This window comes from Ovis canadensis, chromosome 6 (genome assembly GCF_042477335.2).
Source record: "Ovis canadensis isolate MfBH-ARS-UI-01 breed Bighorn chromosome 6, ARS-UI_OviCan_v2, whole genome shotgun sequence".
In the NCBI taxonomy this organism is placed as follows: domain Eukaryota; kingdom Metazoa; phylum Chordata; class Mammalia; order Artiodactyla; family Bovidae; genus Ovis; species Ovis canadensis.
In genome coordinates, this window is record NC_091250.1 from 76,843,879 (window position 1) to 76,861,503 (window position 17,625).

The following is a 17,625-nucleotide window of genomic DNA, read 5'->3' on the forward strand; positions in this document are numbered from 1 at the left end:
AGTGGAGTGAAATCTCTCAGTTGTGTCCAACTCTTTGTGACCCTGTGGACTGTAACCTACCAGGCTCCTCCGTCCATGGGATTTTCCAGGCAAGAGTACTGGAGTGGGGTGCCATTTCCTTCTCCAGGGGATCTTCCCAACCCAGGGATTGAACTTGGGTCTCCCGCATTGTAGGCAGACGCTTTACCCTCTGAGCCACCAGGGGAAGTACCTGCTGTACTTCCCCAGTATATGCTGGGGAAACTCTGGAGGTGGAGACCATCCTGGCCTTCCTTCATCTGGACTTTGGAGCAAGAAGGGAAGGGAGAGAAGCATCAGGGTTTCCTCAGAGAAGAGGCCCTGGGGAGGGCTGAAAGCTCAGGCCTCAACCCAGGCCCCCAGGAAATGTTTTCGTACACACTGTGGGCCCACAGATTAGTGGGATGGGAACCCCCTGGGCCAAGAACCAGGAGTGAATGCATAGTCCTTAGGTAAACAGAGGTATAAACCTATACATTACTATTGGTTGAGCACAAAATGGACTCTTTCAGGAACTTTATGTTCCGCATCTGTGTTGAATTGAGACTCATGTTACTGCACTTTCCCATTAGCCAAAAATAGAAAACTTTCCATCAGCAGTGCCGGAGCCTTTACCTCAGAGACTTTGCAACAGTTGTCTCTGAGGTAACTGTTATTTTTCCCTTCAGTTTTAGGAAACTGGTTTTGCCAGTGAACTCACAGCCCTATGGAAGTGAATAAATTTTTACACATTTAAAAACCTTTTCTCTAAACTTTTTGGGAAAGTTTTCAAATGTATAGATGGCATAAGCAATACTGGAATACTGGTTACCTAGAGCAAGGCCAGTGGGCTACAGCCTGTGGGCCAAATCCAACCCAATGCCTGCTTGTGTAAGTGAAATGGGAGGCTGACACTTCCACTCGTTTGCGTATTTGTCTGGCTACAGTGACAGAGTTGGGGCTTTACCGATGGCTCAGCAGATAAAGAATCTGCCTGCAATGCCAGAGACACAGGAGATGCAGTTTTGATCCCTGGGTCAGGAAGATCCCCTGGAGAAAGAAATGGCAACCCATTCCAGTATTCTTGCCTGGAAAATCCCATGGACAGAGGAGACTGGAAGGCTACAGTCCATGGGGTTGCAAAGAGTCAGACATTAGTAAGCAACTAATCATGCATGCAAGGTAGAGTTAAGTCATTTTGACAGAGACCACCATATGCCCACAATGCCACATTTACTGTCTTTGCCACTCTTTGGACTGTAGCCCACCAGGCTGTAAAAAAAAGAATGGCCAAGTTTTGAGATCTATATTTGCCAATTATTAGTTTTTTGCCATACTTACTTTCTCCATAATCGACAGATAGCATCCTCTCTCTCCCCATCTATTTCCATCTCTCCTATCCGTACACGTGTCTGCATTCTAAGTCACTTCAATTGTGTCCGACTCTGTGCAGCCCTGTGGACTGTAACCTGCCAGGCTCCTCCTATCCATGGGATTCTCCAGGCAAGAATACTGGAGTGGATTGCCATGCCCTCCTCCAGGGGATCTTCCTGAACAGGGATTGAACCCGCATCTCCTGAGGCTCCTGTGTTGGAGGCGGATTCTATACCACCGCATTCTATACTACACGCACATGCACATTTTATTTTCTTAAACCATTTGAAATTATGTTATAGACATGATAACTTGTCCTTGAAAAATACATGTTTGCCTAAAAATAAAAGTATTCTTTCATATAACCACAACACCATCATTGTCATGCCTAAGAAAATTAACCTTCATCCAATAATGTTATCCAACAACAGTCCACCTTTAAATTGAACTTTTATAGTCTTTATTATACTTTTCCTTTCTGGATCTAAGATCCAATCAAAGGTCATATGATACATTTGGTTATCATGTCTCTTCAGTCTCCAATTTTTGTTTTATCATGACATTGACATTTTTGAAGAGATTTTTAAAAACTTCTTTTGAAGTCTAAGAATTAATGAGTTTGCAATACTAGCGAAGAGTTGACTCATTGGGAAAGACTTTGATGCTGGGAGGGATTGGGGGCAGGAGGAGAAGGGGATGACAGAGGATGAGATGGCTGGATGGCATCACTGACTCAATGGACATGAGTCTGAGTGAACTCCGGGAGTTGGGGATGGACAGGGAGGCCTGGCGTGCTGTGATTCATGGGGTCGCAAAGAGTCGGACACGACTGAGCGACTGAACTGAACTGAACTGAAGAGCTAAATAGAATAGTCACTGCAGTAAATCAGTGTCTCCACATCTTTCCCAGGATTGAGACACGGTTGTGTTGCTTGGCTTCAGAAGCTAAGACACTAGGTTGTTAGTTTTGCTTGGAGTTGTAAATGTGGAAAAAACTCAGCGTGAAGAGCAAGGCAGATGGGAATTTGCAGGATGCATTTTAAGTAATTAAAGGCACAGCCCTCCCTGCCCACTCTGGTCGCTGCCCTTGTTAGCTCTTGGCTGAGGGGGCTCTTCCTTCTGGCTTTTCTCCTGACTGGGGTCTGGCTCCCCTCCAGCATCATTAGGTTGCAGCACGAAACTGGAAGGAGATCTGCCGTTATTTAAATCTCACAGCCCAAAACGTTCAGCCTGACTGGCAACACAGCGCTTCTGTGTTTGCAGTCTGTGCACTGAAGATAGAGCGGTGCTCAGGGGCACTTCTGCTAGTGCATGTGGGAAGAACACTTTCACGCCTTCTTGAAAATCTCATGTGCCACAGTCATGCGCCTCTGATGGGACCACGTGGGGGTCACTGGTCTGTTCTTATTATTGGGGTCCCAGATGATTCCTAAAGAGTTCTGAGACCCATCCCTTAATTTCCTCTGGGTTAGAAGCCCTCAGATCTCATAGGCCAACCAGCAAGATTGCTGCATGCCCTGCAAAAGACTCACCTGAACATCTACAAACCTCTGGAAGTGGGATGCAAAATAGAAAAACTCCAAAGAGAAGTTGGATAATTTTAAAACATGTAAAGTGATTGGAGAAGAGACTGTGAAGGGTATGGATGACTTCAGAGTGTCAGTCTACAATGTGTCTTGTACATGACATGGGTCTTATGAATGATGGTACTTCTTACCCACTGAAAAAAATCCAGGGACACAGGAAAGACAACATACTGGGGTGAGCCAGCCTCCATTAGGGGAGGTGAGATTGGAGTATCTCCTCATTGGTTTCCCTGTCTCCTGCCTTGTTCCTCTGAAGTCCTTATTTGCACGTCTCCTCCCCGAGGCCTACCCCCAACAATCTACTTCTGCTGCAGACCTGGGCATTTACTTTTCACATTACCACCCCTCTGCCCTCCATGGCCTTCAAGGGCCCCTTTGATCAGCCCCTGACTCCAAAGCCTCCTCTTCCTTTGGTACCAGCCTCAGATTTGAGGCTTGATTTCCTCATGTCTGCCATGTTTTTTTGCACCTCCACTCTTTCCTGGCTGTGCAGCCTTTGTTCCTTCACCACTCACTGGTTGAAGTGAAGTGAAAGTCACTGGTCATGTCTGACTCTTTGCAACCCCACAGTCTCTACAGTCCATGGAATTCTCCAGGGCAGAATACTGGAGCTGGTAGCTTTTCCCTTCTCCAGGGGATCTTCCCAACCCAGGGATCGAACACAGGTCTCCCACGTTGTGGGCCAGTTCTTTACCAGCTGAGCCACAAGGGAAGCCCAAGAGTACTGGGGTGGGTAGCCTATCCCTTCTCCAGGGGATCTTCCTGACCCAAGAATCAAATGAGGATCTCCTGCATTGCAGGCAGATTCTTTACCAACTGAACTATTAGGGAAGCCTTAATGACACTTAATTGTTCCATGCCTCACACTGCTCATCTATAAATGAGGATGATCATAGTACCTACCTCATAAGGTTGTGCAGGAATTAAATGAGTTAACATATGTAAAATTCTTGAAAGAATACTTGGCATTTAATAAAGGCTATATAAAGGTTAGCAATTTATTGCTTTTGCTCTTGTTATTTTGAGCCTAGATTATTAATTTTCATTGCTGCATAAAAAATTACTATAAACTTAGCATCTTCAGTCAATATCCACTGACTGTCTTAGTTTCTATAATCAGAATATTGACATGGTGTGACTAAATTCTTTGTTCAGGGTCCCACAGTGCTGAAACTGAGGTGTTGGCAGGGGCTGAAGTCCAAGCTGAGCTTCTTCCAGGCCTCTTCATAGCTCATGTGGTTGTTGACAGAATGCATCTCCTTGCAGCTGTAGAACCTATGGCCAGCAGGAACTCTGACTTCACCTTCTTTGTAAAGCTCCCATGATTAGGTCAGGCACAGTCAGGCCGTCTTTCTTTTGATCAACTCAAAGCCAAGTGGTTAATGACATAATCACAGAGTGGTAATCTACCATATGCACAGGCTCCACTGGCACTCAAGGGAAGGAGATTGTATAGAGTGTGTCCCCCAGGGGGTGGGATTCTTGGGGCCTGTCTTATTAGCAGAATCCTGCCTACACACTGCTCATTGGGAAATACTATGATTTTTGTTCACTTTGTTAAATTGCACTTCGAATATATGATTCATTTACCACCACCATGACTTCAGATTTTTGTAGCATCTGTCTTAGAGCATTTAGATAGCATTTCCTTCCCTGGTGACTCAGCTGGTAAAGAATCCACCTGCAATGTGGGAGATCTGGGTTCAGTCCCTGGGTTGGGAAGATTCCGTGGAAAAGGGAACAGCTACCCATTCCAGTATTCTGGTCTGGAGAATTCCATGGACTGTATAGTCCATGGGGTCACAAAGCGTTGGACATGACTGAGCAGATTTCACTCTCACTTCATATTGATCTGGCTCCTGGAACCAGTCTTCATCATTCCTTTCCTGAAGTTTGAACTACCTGATGGAACCAGTTAGCTCGTCTTTTACAAAGTCTTTTACGAAGACATAACTGATGAATCTGCAGCTAATGTCCTAGAGTTCCTAAAGGATGACTCACAATTTGCCATCCCTTCCAGAGCCATTTGTTTATTCTTAATGACTCCGAACAGATGAAGACCAGAGCCTTCCTCAGCTGTTGAATGTGTCTGCTACTCTGCCAGGCCAAAGTCAACTTATATCTGATAGACAAATGAATCACCATGAAGAAAGTCTTTGATATTATTTCCAAAAGATTTTCTTGCCCCCTCTTTTTCCCCTTCCAGTTAAGTCTAGATTCCCCCCACCAATTTAATTCAGTTTACAGTCCACAAAGAGGTATTATTGATCAAAACCCACTGATGAAGGATGTATTTTTGAAGATCAGTTAGAAAGAAAAACTTGAAGGTGACTCTTAGGTAGTAAAACCAATTTTTTTTTTTTTTTGATGTTGATCCAGATTCTAGGCAATAAGACCTGGACAAAACTTTGAAGCAATAGGAGTACTGTGTATTAAGTTGCTTCAGTTCAGTTCAGTTCAGTTGCTCAGTCGTGTCCGACTCTTTGTGACCGTATGGACTGTAGCCCACCAGGCTCCCCTGTCCATGGGATTTTCCAGGCAAGATTACTGAAGTGGATTGTCATGCCCTTCTCCAGGGGATCTTGCTGACCTAGAGATGGGATCAAACCACCATCTCTTGTGTCTCCTGCATTGGCAGGCAGGTTCTTTATCACTAGCGCCACCTGGAACTACTGCCCTCAAATCGCTAAGTTACACTTTTCTTTTTTTAAACAAAAAAAATTATGTATTTATTTATTTTTGGCTGTGTTGGGTCTTCGGCGCTGCAAGCAGGCTCTCATTAATTGTGGCAAGCAAGGGATACTCTCTTGTTTCAGAACACAGGCATAAAAGTGAAGGCTTAGTAGTTACCTCTCAGGATATGGAATCTCCCCAGAACAGGGATCGAATCCTTGTTCCTTGCATTGGGCAGGTAGATTCTTAACTTCTGGACCACCAAGGAAGTCCTAAGTTTTATTTTTCAGTGGCATTTAACTTACAGTTTTACACCAACGTGAAAGGTAAAGGGAAGAAAAATGAATTTGATATAGCTGTGGGTTCAGAAGTTTGAAGTGTCCGTTTACTCTGGGATTTCCTAACAAAGTATGATTTTATTACCTAACAAGCCATGACTCATTCTGACTCTGACTGTCCTAATGATTGTCTTCTCTCCAGTGATTTGGACTATTAAAGAGGAAAGACTGGTTCATGAAATAATATTAGATAATATAGACTTAGATTTCTTTTCTTTCTTCCAGGACAATATCATATTATTCTTGAGAGGTTGTAAAGAGCTCGGCCTTAAAGAATCTCAACTTTTTGACCCGAGTGACCTACAGGATACATCCAACAGAGTAACAGTCAAGTAAGTCATGCACGATTTATGTTCAAGGGAAACCCATTTATGGTTTGATTTGCAGTTTTGTGATGATGTTGTAAGGTCTAAGAGGCAGAGAATTGGACATGCCTAATAAAATAGAAATGTGAAGGTGAAAATCCAGCTTTCAGAACAAGCCACATTGGCCTTCCCTTGCGCGTAACTTTCATTCTGATTAAACATAATTTTTTGAAATGCAAAAATCATGCATATAGAGTTAGAATTTTAGAGACAAGGAGGGAAACTTTTAGGTGAAACTCAACAGAGGGAGAGGCAAGGGAGAAGTATGCACAGAATCTATTTGGGTTACACAGAAAGCTTTTATTGGCTCCAACTGGGCATATGAATAGGCTCTTGGAAGACTGCAAACTCCTGAACAGTTCTGAACTCTGTTTATTATGCAAAGAGGGCAATAGATTATAGAAAAATCTCTTCTTCATTTACATTCGTAACTGTTTTCTCCTATGTGTCAGTGATTAAGTTCTCTGAAGATGGATCATTGGCCATTTGACTATTGTTGACTGTATCTACTCAGTGAGCCATGTTCGGGGCCAAAGAATTCTTGGGGAAAGAATGTTATAGTAAAAGAAAAGGCAATGTGCTTCTCTGTAAAGAAATAGCTGTGAGCAGAGTAATGAGATGAAGAGTCCTTTTGAGATGGTAGAGGTAACTTTCCTGTAGTTTAAAAGTTGTTCAGACTCTACCAAATTCATATAAAACATTTTCCAAATTAGTCAAACAGTGTTTGGCATTAATATGCTTTAATAATGGGTTGGATGTACTTCTCCTTTTGATTACTTTTGGGTCATTTTATCATAGAAGGGCATAAGAAAGAGAGACACCAAAATTCAGAAATGTGAATTTTGGGGTATTTACCTGCTGATACTGGCTTTTTTAATGATGGGGGAAATATGGAAACTACTAAATGAAATCAAATTGGAGTTTATATTGGATTTTATGATTTATGACTAGGAATAAGGGAGAGTCATCCATGACTGACTATATAAAAATCACTTCTCTATTGTCAGTGTGCCTTCTTTTTACATATGATTGACATTTGTTGTTCAGTCGTTCAGTCATATCCGACACTTTGCAACCCCATGGACTGCAGCACACCAGGTTTCCTGGTCCTTCACTATCTCCTAGAGTTTACTCAAACTCATGTCCACGGAGTTGGTGATGCCATTCTAACCGTCTCATCTTCCGTTGCCCCCTTTTCTTCCTGCCCTCAGTCTTTCCCAGCATCAGTGTCTTTTCCAATGAGTCAACCCTCTGCATCAGGTGGCCAAAGTATTGGAGCTTCAGCTTCATCATCAGTCCTTCCAATGAATATTCAGGGTTGATTTCCTTTAGGATCGACTGGTTTGATCTCCTTGCTGTCCAAGGGACTCTCAAGAGTCTCCTCCAGGACCACAGTTCAGGAAGATCCCCTGGAGAAGGGAATGGCAACCCACTTTAGTATTCTTACCTGGAAAATTCCATGGACAGAGAAGCCTGGCAGGCTACAGTCCATAGGGTCACACAGAGTTGGACATAATTGACATACACTATAATATTAGTTTCATATGTACAATATAGTGATTCAATATTTGTGTATATTGCAAAATGCTTATCACAGTAAGTCTAGTTAACAACTGGCACTATATAAAGTGTATTTTTCTTGCAGTGTGTACTTCTAAGATCATCTCTCTTAGCAACTTTCAAATAAGCAATATTGTTTTATTAACTATAGTTGTCATGCTGTACATTACAACCCCATTATTTATTTATTTTATAACTAGAGGTTTGTACCTTTTGACTGCTCTTTAATATTTCTCATGGAAAAACTTTAGTTAAGGGCAAAAATAACAGAATAAAAATTATGATATTTGAATATGGAAAGCACCATAAACCTCATTTTAGTGCTCACATGCTCCATTTGCTCTACACCTAAATCCAGCCTGTATAAATCATTATTCAGCTTAGGAAATTGTTTCAGGTTCTGCCTCATCTCATATTTGTAGTTTCACCTGGGTGGCAAGTGACCAGAAACAATAGTGACTATGTGGCATGGTAGGTAATCATTAGTCACACACACATGGCTTAGAGGGTGAAGGAAAGTTCACTTGACAGTGTTGGCAGCTGCATTCATTTTTTTTTTTTTTAAGTCACTCTAAACCAGTATGTTACTAACCCAGGAGAACTCTGAGACTGATTAGTTTTAGAAATTTAGAACTCATATCACCTTTATTGCTTTTCTGTAAAACTCTGGGCATCAGGAAACCCAGGGTCTGCCTCTACATATGCTACCCCTTAGGTCTATAATCAAGGCAAGAGCCTTTGCTTCAGTAGGGCTCTGTGTCTTCATATGTAAAATGGAATTGGACAGAATATTCTTACGGGTATGATTCTAGCTAAAGCTTGCTCAGTGCAGATCTGGGAAGATGGTTCAACCAACTTCTAAAGAGACTTTAATTCAGAGACACAGAAAGCAATCCAAAGGGAGAAAAAGTCACTTAGACCCGTGGCACACAATCACTTCTCAGTTACTAGGCCATCTTCCCCTTCTCCTGTTCTTTACTCTGTCCTTTATCTTTCTTTTGCTTCTTCTCTCTGTCTCCTTCTCGTCCCAGTGCCTCCCTTCCCTTCTTTATCGTATCTTTCCATTTATCTCCCATTTTGTATTTCTTCTTATTTTCTTCCCTTTTATTATTATTTTTGTTTCGAAACACTTGCCCATCGCTTTCCCCTATGACTGATATTTTTCATTCATTCAACAGATTTATTGAGCAGCTACTTTGTGTCTGATCCTTTCTGGTCACTAGAGAATAGGCCTTCTGTTCACATGGAATTTATATACCTTGTGTCAAGAAATGAGAAGCAGATTTTTAAAAATTGCAGGGAGTGATAGGTGCTGAGGAGAAAATAAAATAGTAATAAATGATGTAAAAGATAGTGACAATTACAATATATATATATCAAATCATTGTGTTGCATACCTTAAACTTATATAATGTTTTATATCAATTATAGCTCAACAAAACTGAGGGGTAATAAAAAAGAAAGGGTGTCAAGAATAGTCTCTCTGAAGGGGTAGCATTTCAGCTGAGGACTGAGGCATGAAAGGAAAGCAAGAGCCAGCCATGCAAAGATCTATAGGGTATTCAGGGCAGAGGAAGGGTAGGTAGAAAGGCTAGGAAAGAAAAACAAACTGATGTCTAGAAAGAGAAAGAAGAGTGGACAACCAGTGTGGTAGAAGGGTAATGAGCAAGGATGAGTGTGGTATGAGGGGTGGTCCACAAGCATTATAGGAGGTTGAATTAGGAATATTTATAGAGAAAGAATTTTAATTTCACGGTATGAATATTTAGAACACAAAGAACCTTATATTGAAATTATGCCATAAATTCATTTATGGTACTTAGAAAATCTTCTGTAGCATTAAGGAGGATTGGGACAGGGAATGAACTATCTGCTTCACAACTTTTCTGTAAGTGCTGCTGGTTTATCTTAGTACTGTCTGGAGACATTTGTAACAGATGTGGATTTCATAGCTCTGGTCAATGAAAGTAGAAACTGCTATATTTTTCTGCTTTCCCCTCTGAAAGTTGAGCCAAACATTAGCAGAGATGGAAAACACCCTGTTGACACCAGTTAGTACTGAAAGCAATAGGTAGAGGGGTGGATCCCAAAAAGAAAATTCTGATGCTTTGTTTTTTTAATTGGAGTATAGTTGCTTTACACTGCTATGTCAGTTTCTGCTGTATAGAAAAGTAAATTGGCCAACATGTACATATATAATTTTGATACTTTTTCAAATTGTCTTTTTAAAAGTACTCTTTAGATTAGCTTTCTTTGTTGGTAATTTTTCTTACTCTTTTTTTTTTTTTTTTTTTTTGAGAAGTAACTTGAGTAGAGAAAAAAAGAAAGAGGGAGAACCTGCAAATGATTACTGGGTGTGTAATTTCGTGAACTCTACCTGTAATGGGTGCCAGACGACATTGGTGAGAAATGAAAGCATATTCCAAAAGGGCTTGCAGCAAATATCATTCTAGAGAATTGCAGCAACTGGATGGAAAGGAGGAAGCCTTTGGGTTGCTCCCAAGGATGTCTCTGAAAAATTTAGAAGCATTTTCACATAATTGGTTGTTGTGTGTAAGTCACTCAACAAATATTTTGTGAGCTCCTAGTGTGTGCCAAGTGTGACTGTTTTTTTTCCGAACTGGGTCACAATTTTAGTCAAAAAATGTTCATTGTCTTATGTTCCCTGTTGTTTCTCACAAAAAAATTCAAATCTTTAATAGATTTTTGTTTGCTTTCATCTAGTTTTGCTGTTGTGGTTCAGTTTTTTAAAATCCTAGCAAACACCTAAGCAGTTAATGACATATCATCCTTTCTGTTAATGGGGGGGGAATATGAAACATGCTCCTAATCAAATCCAAATTGGACCACTGCTTCTTACAATGCGAGTGGCTGTTGATGGTGTATATCCTGGATGTGGACTATGTTGTTTTCCATTCCCTCCAGTCTCAGTTGGCTTAAAATTGGGCATCTGTTCATTAATCTGTACTTTGGATCAGAATATGCAGCAGTTAGGTAATTGTGATCTAAATATCTGAAGAAATTCTTGACTAGTTTTTTCAGTAGAGTTACATTCTCCCTCCCCAACCCCCAACTGAAGTTCTGTGGAAAAAAGAAATGTAGCATTTGTTTTCCTAGTATTTATTTGTTGACATGCTAAAGAAAACTTAGGATAACTTAGAAGAAATTCTTATATTTCACTGTATGAATATTTAGAAAGTACCACCAAGTAGCTTTTTTGTTTATAGTTTGAGAATAAACGTCTCTGTATATTTAAGAATGTGTGTGTGTATATTTGAACATAGCATGCATATTTTCCTGTTAAGGGCTAATTCCCAACACTAATTTATGTCCATAGCAGGAAAGAACAAATATTTGGATAGTATTGCCTCTTCTACATATATTTTTCAGGTCTATTTAATTAAGTAGTTTTAGACCTTTGTTAAAAGTACTTGTATAAAGAAGATTTGGGAAGTACAGTCAGATTTCAGTTTACAGTGATAAGTAACCTAGGCAAAATTTTACTTGAACAGTTCAGCTCTGAGTATACAAATATAAACAGTCCTAGTTTTAACTGAAATCCTTCATTTTCCAGATGTTACAAAACATTCATCTTTCCATGGTGTACTATGGAATTTTAATCCCATCTTATCATTCTATATTTTGTTTTCTAAGTAATTTTATTTAGTACTTGAAATTACTAATCGTAGACCTTAAAAATAATATATTCTGATGATTTCATTATATTTGTTAGCTTTCACATATATCTTAGAGATGTTGAAATGAAGATCACAGTGAAGAAACTGATCATATTTTCTTTTCCTTTTTCCTAATTAGGAGTCTTGATTATAGTAGGAAGCTGAAAAATGTAAGTGTTTTAGCTTCACTTTCTAAGCTTTTCTCCTTCTAACGTTGGTGGTTCAGGTATAAATTTTACCTCATAAGTTCAGTGCCTCTCAAATGCCTAGCTACAAAGAATCATTCTTAGAAAACAAGTGTATGTGCCTCTGATAGAAAAATTAATGTCAGTGATAGAAATAAAAATGGTAGTTTTTTTGGGGGGGGATGTCTCTTTAATTAGATAAGAGCTCCATCTGAAATAAATGAAATCTTGCACTCTATTTGTAATTTGGTTTCTTAAACACAGAATGATCTCTCTGAGCACTAGCATTACTTCCTTGCTGTGGATAAGCACAGATGGGGTTATTAAATTAAGCAGTTGGGCAAGTTGTTTTGGGGAAAATATTAGTATAATATAAATACTGTTGACTGTTGTGGGCCTGTACCTTTTGTGTATTTTTTTTGGCATTAATTTTTTGAGGTTTTTATTAATACCTTCCAAAATCATCTTTTTCTAGTTAGATCTTATTTTCCAAGGGCAAGTACATTAGTGCTCTTTTAAGTTTAAATTGAAGAGTGTACGAAATGATCTTCTGTCTATAAAATTTTAGAATTGGCTGTGACCCTCCACTTTTAAAAAAATTTCCAGGGTGCTATTATATTTGACTGACATTTTCATTCTTACCTCCTTTTTCTTCCTCTATAAAACCAGGGTTATGTGCATTTTTCATCATACAATTTTAAACAGAAACGCCATAATCTAAAACACAACACAGTCCTGTCTTTTGTTCTCCTATTACACTTTTCAAGAGAGCCTCATACTCTTAGCACACACGAGTTATTTTATGGGCCTAGTTCATGTCCTGACGTCTGCAATTGTCTATACTCTAGAAATTTATTTGTAAGTAATCATTTAAAAAAGAATTTCTGGAAGTTTTGAAGGATTCTTAAACTAACATTTTCCCACAGAGGTAGAAAACCAAATCACATCTTAGCAATGATGCACATAACCATATTTTGGGCCTGTTGCCATCTGGAAGCTTGTACATATATCATGCCGTCCAAAGCATTTTCTGGCCTAGCAAATAGAGGGAGGTGCAGTAAATACTTCCCAGCCTAGCTGAAGCATTAAGACCAAATGTGAAAACAAAATCATAGTCTTAGCTTTTCCATAGGCTTGAGATCCCGGTCATTCAACTTCATGGAGCTTATCTTCAGATGGGCCCTGTGGGGTTCTGTGGGAAAATCAGTGTAAAGAGAATTCGCTTTTGTGGACAGTTTCTTTGGAAAAACAGGACAAAATTAACTGAGGACTGAAGCTTCAGACCAGTGAATATTCATAGACATTCTTAAACATTCAAATAGTTGCTAATTGGCAGTAGTCTTGCCCAGCCCAAAATTTCCCATCTCAGATTAATAGGAATCTAACTAACTGTACCCCAGAGCCAGGTCTCTGCAGAATGTATTCTTCATTACATTGCTGTCCTCTGACTTTAATTAGATATATTTTGTTGATCTTGTTCTGGAAACCACTAATTATGTTTTCTCACTCCTTTGAAAAATTTTTGCTAATGGCCTTAGCAGAACCTCTGTGCCCGCAAGTAGAAATTATGGGCCTTTAAAAGTACCACTCTTGAAAGGAATTGACAACCTGTTTCATTGCTTGTCTGGGTAAAGACTCCAGAGTTTCTGAAAATTTTTTGCTTCCTGGTTTTGAAACCTTCATGACATGAGAATAGTTTTGGAAGATTTATTTTTCCTTCCTGCTCACATTCCCACAACCAAATTCTTCCTAAAACTAGGGTCTTATTTTCACTACTGAATCATGTTTGTGTTAACTGATGCAGCATTGGGTTCCTAGTAAAACAATTTTACCTAGAATGGATACCTCATGGAAGGTGGTTTTTATAAATTAGTGTTTCACATTCTCCCTTCCTGCTTTCCTGTTAGAGGAGCATTGTTGACTTCTTAGTTGAAAAGTAATTCTTTGTGCATGGTTCTGTATCGCAGGTACTAGTGACCATTTACTGGCTGGGCAAAACAGCGAACAGCTGTGCCTCGTACAGTGGGACTACGCTGAACCTGAAGGAGTTTGAAGGCTTGCTGGCTCAGATGAGAAAGGTAACTTGGCTTTTCTTCCTCATCCTGTGAGGTTTAGACAAGGTGGGGAAAGCAGCACATTTGCTTGCTTTTAAGATCATTACAGGTCCACGTGATAAAACTGCACAGGCCAAAGATGTCATGTGTCTTACCAATGACAGCTTTGCTTCCCATACCCCACACTACCTGAAATTTTATTCCCTTCTGAGAATGGGAGGGCTTATCTCTATCCAACTTTAATTCCCAAAGAGCAAATTCAGTCTGTCAGTATATGACTCTGGGTGCCAAAGAGCTCAGTGCCTGCTTTTTGGGGAAATAATGCCTGAATGAAACAACACAGTATTATACAAAAATGAAGGCTTGCTCTGCACTTTGATCCTAAAGGTCATTTTGCTAACCTGTCAGGGCCTTGGTATGGGTGAGGTAACGTTGGCCAAGTTCTTGCCTTGGTCTCTGAAAAATTAGAAACATACTCTCTAAGATGTGTATCTTATGACCATTGTATTGAATGACCTGGACATTTGGAAAACATTGTAATAGAGTTTTGTGTATTTAATTATGGAAAAGACTGACCTAAGGTAGGGATTTGCCCAAGAAAAAGTAGTGTTTTGTGTGTGCCTGCCTGTGTGTGCCTGTTCCAAGTTGCAGCAGTATATAAGAATTCACCCAGAGTACTAGGATATGCTATCACCCGGGAGTAGCCCCACCCAGCAAGCCTCAGTGAGGAGGGAAGACTCATTTGGAATCAGTAGCACCCATGGGTTTTGGATAAGACCCGCAGTGCAGCTGAGATATCTAAGGCCTTGCTCCTCTTTCCTCTAACATGAAAACTAAATGCACTAATGAGACCTCGGTGAGAGACCGTCTATATTTTATAGTTTTGCTTTGAATACTGAAAGCAAGAATTTGCTGCAATTTTCTAACAATTTATTCTTTTTTCCTTAAAGCAAATAGTTCTGACAGTTCTTTGTGTTTGGCTAGAAACAGGCTGGCGCATGAATGTTTAAATGGACAAAGCTTTCATATTGGTCAGAACACATATAAACAAAGTCCTTTAAGCTCAATTCCTTGAAAAATAAACACTCCGCTCAAACACATTGTTTCTTAGTCTTAACTCTTATTTGTCCTTTAATCTTCATCTCACTCAAAAGAGTTACTTAGGCAAAGTACAAAGGTAAGCTTTACTCTGGATTTGTGAAATCTAAATGTTTATTGTTTTTTGTTAAATTTGGACTCGGATAATGATAGATGGATTATCTGTTTAAAACTATTTAAAAGCTCTGCCTCATAGTTTCCCTGCTTGATTCTCTGGAAATGTAATTTCTTCTCATTATTGACATTTCTTACTGCTAGTCTGGCTCCTTAAAAATCTGAGCATCTATTGGTCTCTGCAGCTGCAGAGTCTCTCCTAACTTCTGTTTCTTTTGAGATAGTTAGTTATTATCAACTGCCTTGAAAGGACCGGCTATTGTGAACAGCTGTTACCTTTTTAATGAATATAAATGTCACAGGACACAAGGGAGTAGCTAGTATCACTGGACAAAGCATAGCAACTAAAAAAAACCAACTGTGGTACTCCCATATCTCTATGTAAACTAGAGAGTAACTCACCTGAACTTCACTGGTCTATTTGATAACTGGAAATATTAGATTGGTTTCTCCAGTAGTCATGTATGGATGTGAGAGTTGGACTGTAAAGAAGGCTGACACAGAAGAATTGATGCTTTCAGGCTGTGGTGCTGGAAAAGACTCTTTAGAGTCCCATGGACAACAAGGAGATCAAACCAGTCAGTCCTAAAGGAAATCACCCTGAATATTCATTGGAAGGACTGATGCTAAACCTGAAGCTCCAATCCTTTGGCCACCTGATGTGAAGAACTGACTCACTGGAAAAGATCCTGATGCTGGGAAAATTGAGGGCAGGAGGAGAAGGGGGCTACAGAGGGTGAGATGGTTAGATAGCATCACTGACTCCACGGACATGAGTTTGAGAAAACTCTGGGAGATAGTGAAGGACGGGAAAGCCTGGTATGCTGCAGTCCATGGGATCGCAAAGAGTTGAATACGACTTAGCGACCAAACAACAATAGTGTGTATTGTCTCATTTTGTGTATTATCTCATTTTATCAATTAGGGTTGAGTTTGGCTGGTAAATGCAGAAAACTCTACCAATGGCTTAGATTAAATAGAGTTTTATGTCAAACTCGCATAAGTAAGATCTGGACATGAGCTGTCCAGGACTGGTGTGGAGGTTCTGTGACCAACTGGGGCCTACTGTCTTTTTACTCCATGATCCTCAACTCATAGACTTTTGATCCAAGGTAGCCATGCAAGCTTTAGCCTTCACGTCCTCCTCTTAACCAAGAGAAATCAGGGATGAGAAGAAGAAAGCTCTGTGCCTTACTTTCAAGACACTTCTGGGAAGTCATGCACTACACTTCTGCTCACGTCCTGTTGACTTAAACTTGGTCGCGTATCCGTTTCTAGCTGCAAGGAAAGACTTGAAGAAAGTAGAGTTTATTTCATCTAAAAACTGCATGTGGACTCAGTGGTAAAGAATTTGCCTGCCAATGCAGAAGACATGGGCTTGATCCCTGATCTGGGAAAATCCCACATGTTGCGGAGCCTGGGAGTTACAACTACTGAGCCTACATGTGACAGCTACTGAAGCCCGCATGCCCTAGAGCCATGCTCCACAACAAGAGAAGCCACTGCGATGAGAAGCCTGTGCATGGCAACTGGGGAGTAGCCCCTGCTCACCACAACTAGAGAAAAGCTCATGCAGCAACAAAGATCCAGCACAGGCAATAAATAAATAGAATTACCATGTCCTGCCTCCCACTAAACAATAAAAAGCAGATTATGGGCATTTTCACTGGAAGAGAACTGGAAAACAGATCCTGAGAGGCATACTGCACATACTCAAGCTGAAGTAAATTTGAAATTTAAAGCTTTTCTTTCACAAAGGCCGCTGCTGCTCCTGCTAAGTCACTTCAGTTGTGTCCGACTCTGTGCGACCCCATAGACGGCAGCTCACCAGGCTCCCCTGTCCCTGGGATTCTTAACACTGGAGTGGGTTGCCATTTCCTTCTCCAGTGTGTGTGAAAGTGAAGTCGCTCAGTTGTGTCCAACTCTTAGTGACCCCATGGACTGCAGCCCACCAGGCTCCTCCGTCCATGGGATTTTCCTGGCAAGAGTACTGGAGTGGGGTGCCATTGCCTTCTCCATTCACAAAGGCTATTTATTTCATATTCATTTAATTCATATTCATGAGATTTATTTCATATTAATTTTTTTCTAGTAGAAATGTGCAAAAAATTATTAACTATGGTACAACTTGTTCTATAGTGCACTTAATACATGTGGAGCCCTTAACATAAGTGTCTGACACATATTAGGTGTTCATAGTAGGTTGCTACTGCATTAGACAGTAAAGGTCTCTGAAGGCATGGTGATAATGGCCTTTCACTGGGCCTGAATATGTCAGAGAAGGTCTTCCAAAGGAGGGGATGCCTAAGCTAAACCAAGGGAAGTTACTACAAGAATAGTGAGATTAAAGGAAGAACCGAGGGGATGAGGGTGGCCCTAGAGATCTCAGGGTCTGGGACTATGTTGACATTTTAGGTTCTTTCTCTCTCTTTCTCTCATCTCTTCCTGTCTGTCTTTGAATTCATCTTCTCCTCCTATAGGTAGATATTCTGCCATAGCAGAGACTATGGCCAAAAGCAGAATTCTCTGCTTCTAGCTCCTTGCCCAGAAAGGCAAGGAATTCTCCTCCCTGGCCCCGGTTGAAAATTCCTGGGGTGTACTCTG

General features: G+C 40.4%; 1 protein-coding gene and 1 long non-coding RNA gene across 35 annotated transcripts in view; one reads left to right on the plus strand and one right to left on the minus strand.

Moving 5' to 3' along the window:
* Positions 1-17,625, plus strand: part of LIMCH1 (LIM and calponin homology domains 1) — a 353,514-nt gene that overhangs the window by 244,413 nt on the left and 91,476 nt on the right. For 31 of the 33 annotated variants that reach the window (XM_069593986.1, XM_069593988.1, XM_069593987.1 and 28 more), the window contains 3 exons: positions 6,194-6,300; positions 11,710-11,740; positions 13,723-13,833. In XM_069593986.1, the coding sequence (XP_069450087.1) occupies positions 6,194-6,300; positions 11,710-11,740; positions 13,723-13,833 (249 nt within the window). The remainder of the gene's footprint in view (positions 1-6,193; positions 6,301-11,709; positions 11,741-13,722; positions 13,834-17,625) is intronic. The other 2 variants (XM_069594003.1, XM_069594004.1) reach the window with 1 other exon arrangement.
* Positions 6,613-17,625, minus strand: part of LOC138442511 (uncharacterized) — a 35,475-nt gene continuing 24,462 nt past the window's right edge. The window contains exons 3-4 of one of the 2 annotated variants that reach the window (XR_011257759.1): positions 10,271-10,404; positions 6,613-7,742 (exon numbers count right to left, since the gene is read on the minus strand). This is a non-coding gene — a long non-coding RNA (uncharacterized lncRNA). The remainder of the gene's footprint in view (positions 7,743-10,270; positions 10,405-17,625) is intronic. The other variant, XR_011257760.1, reaches the window with a different exon arrangement.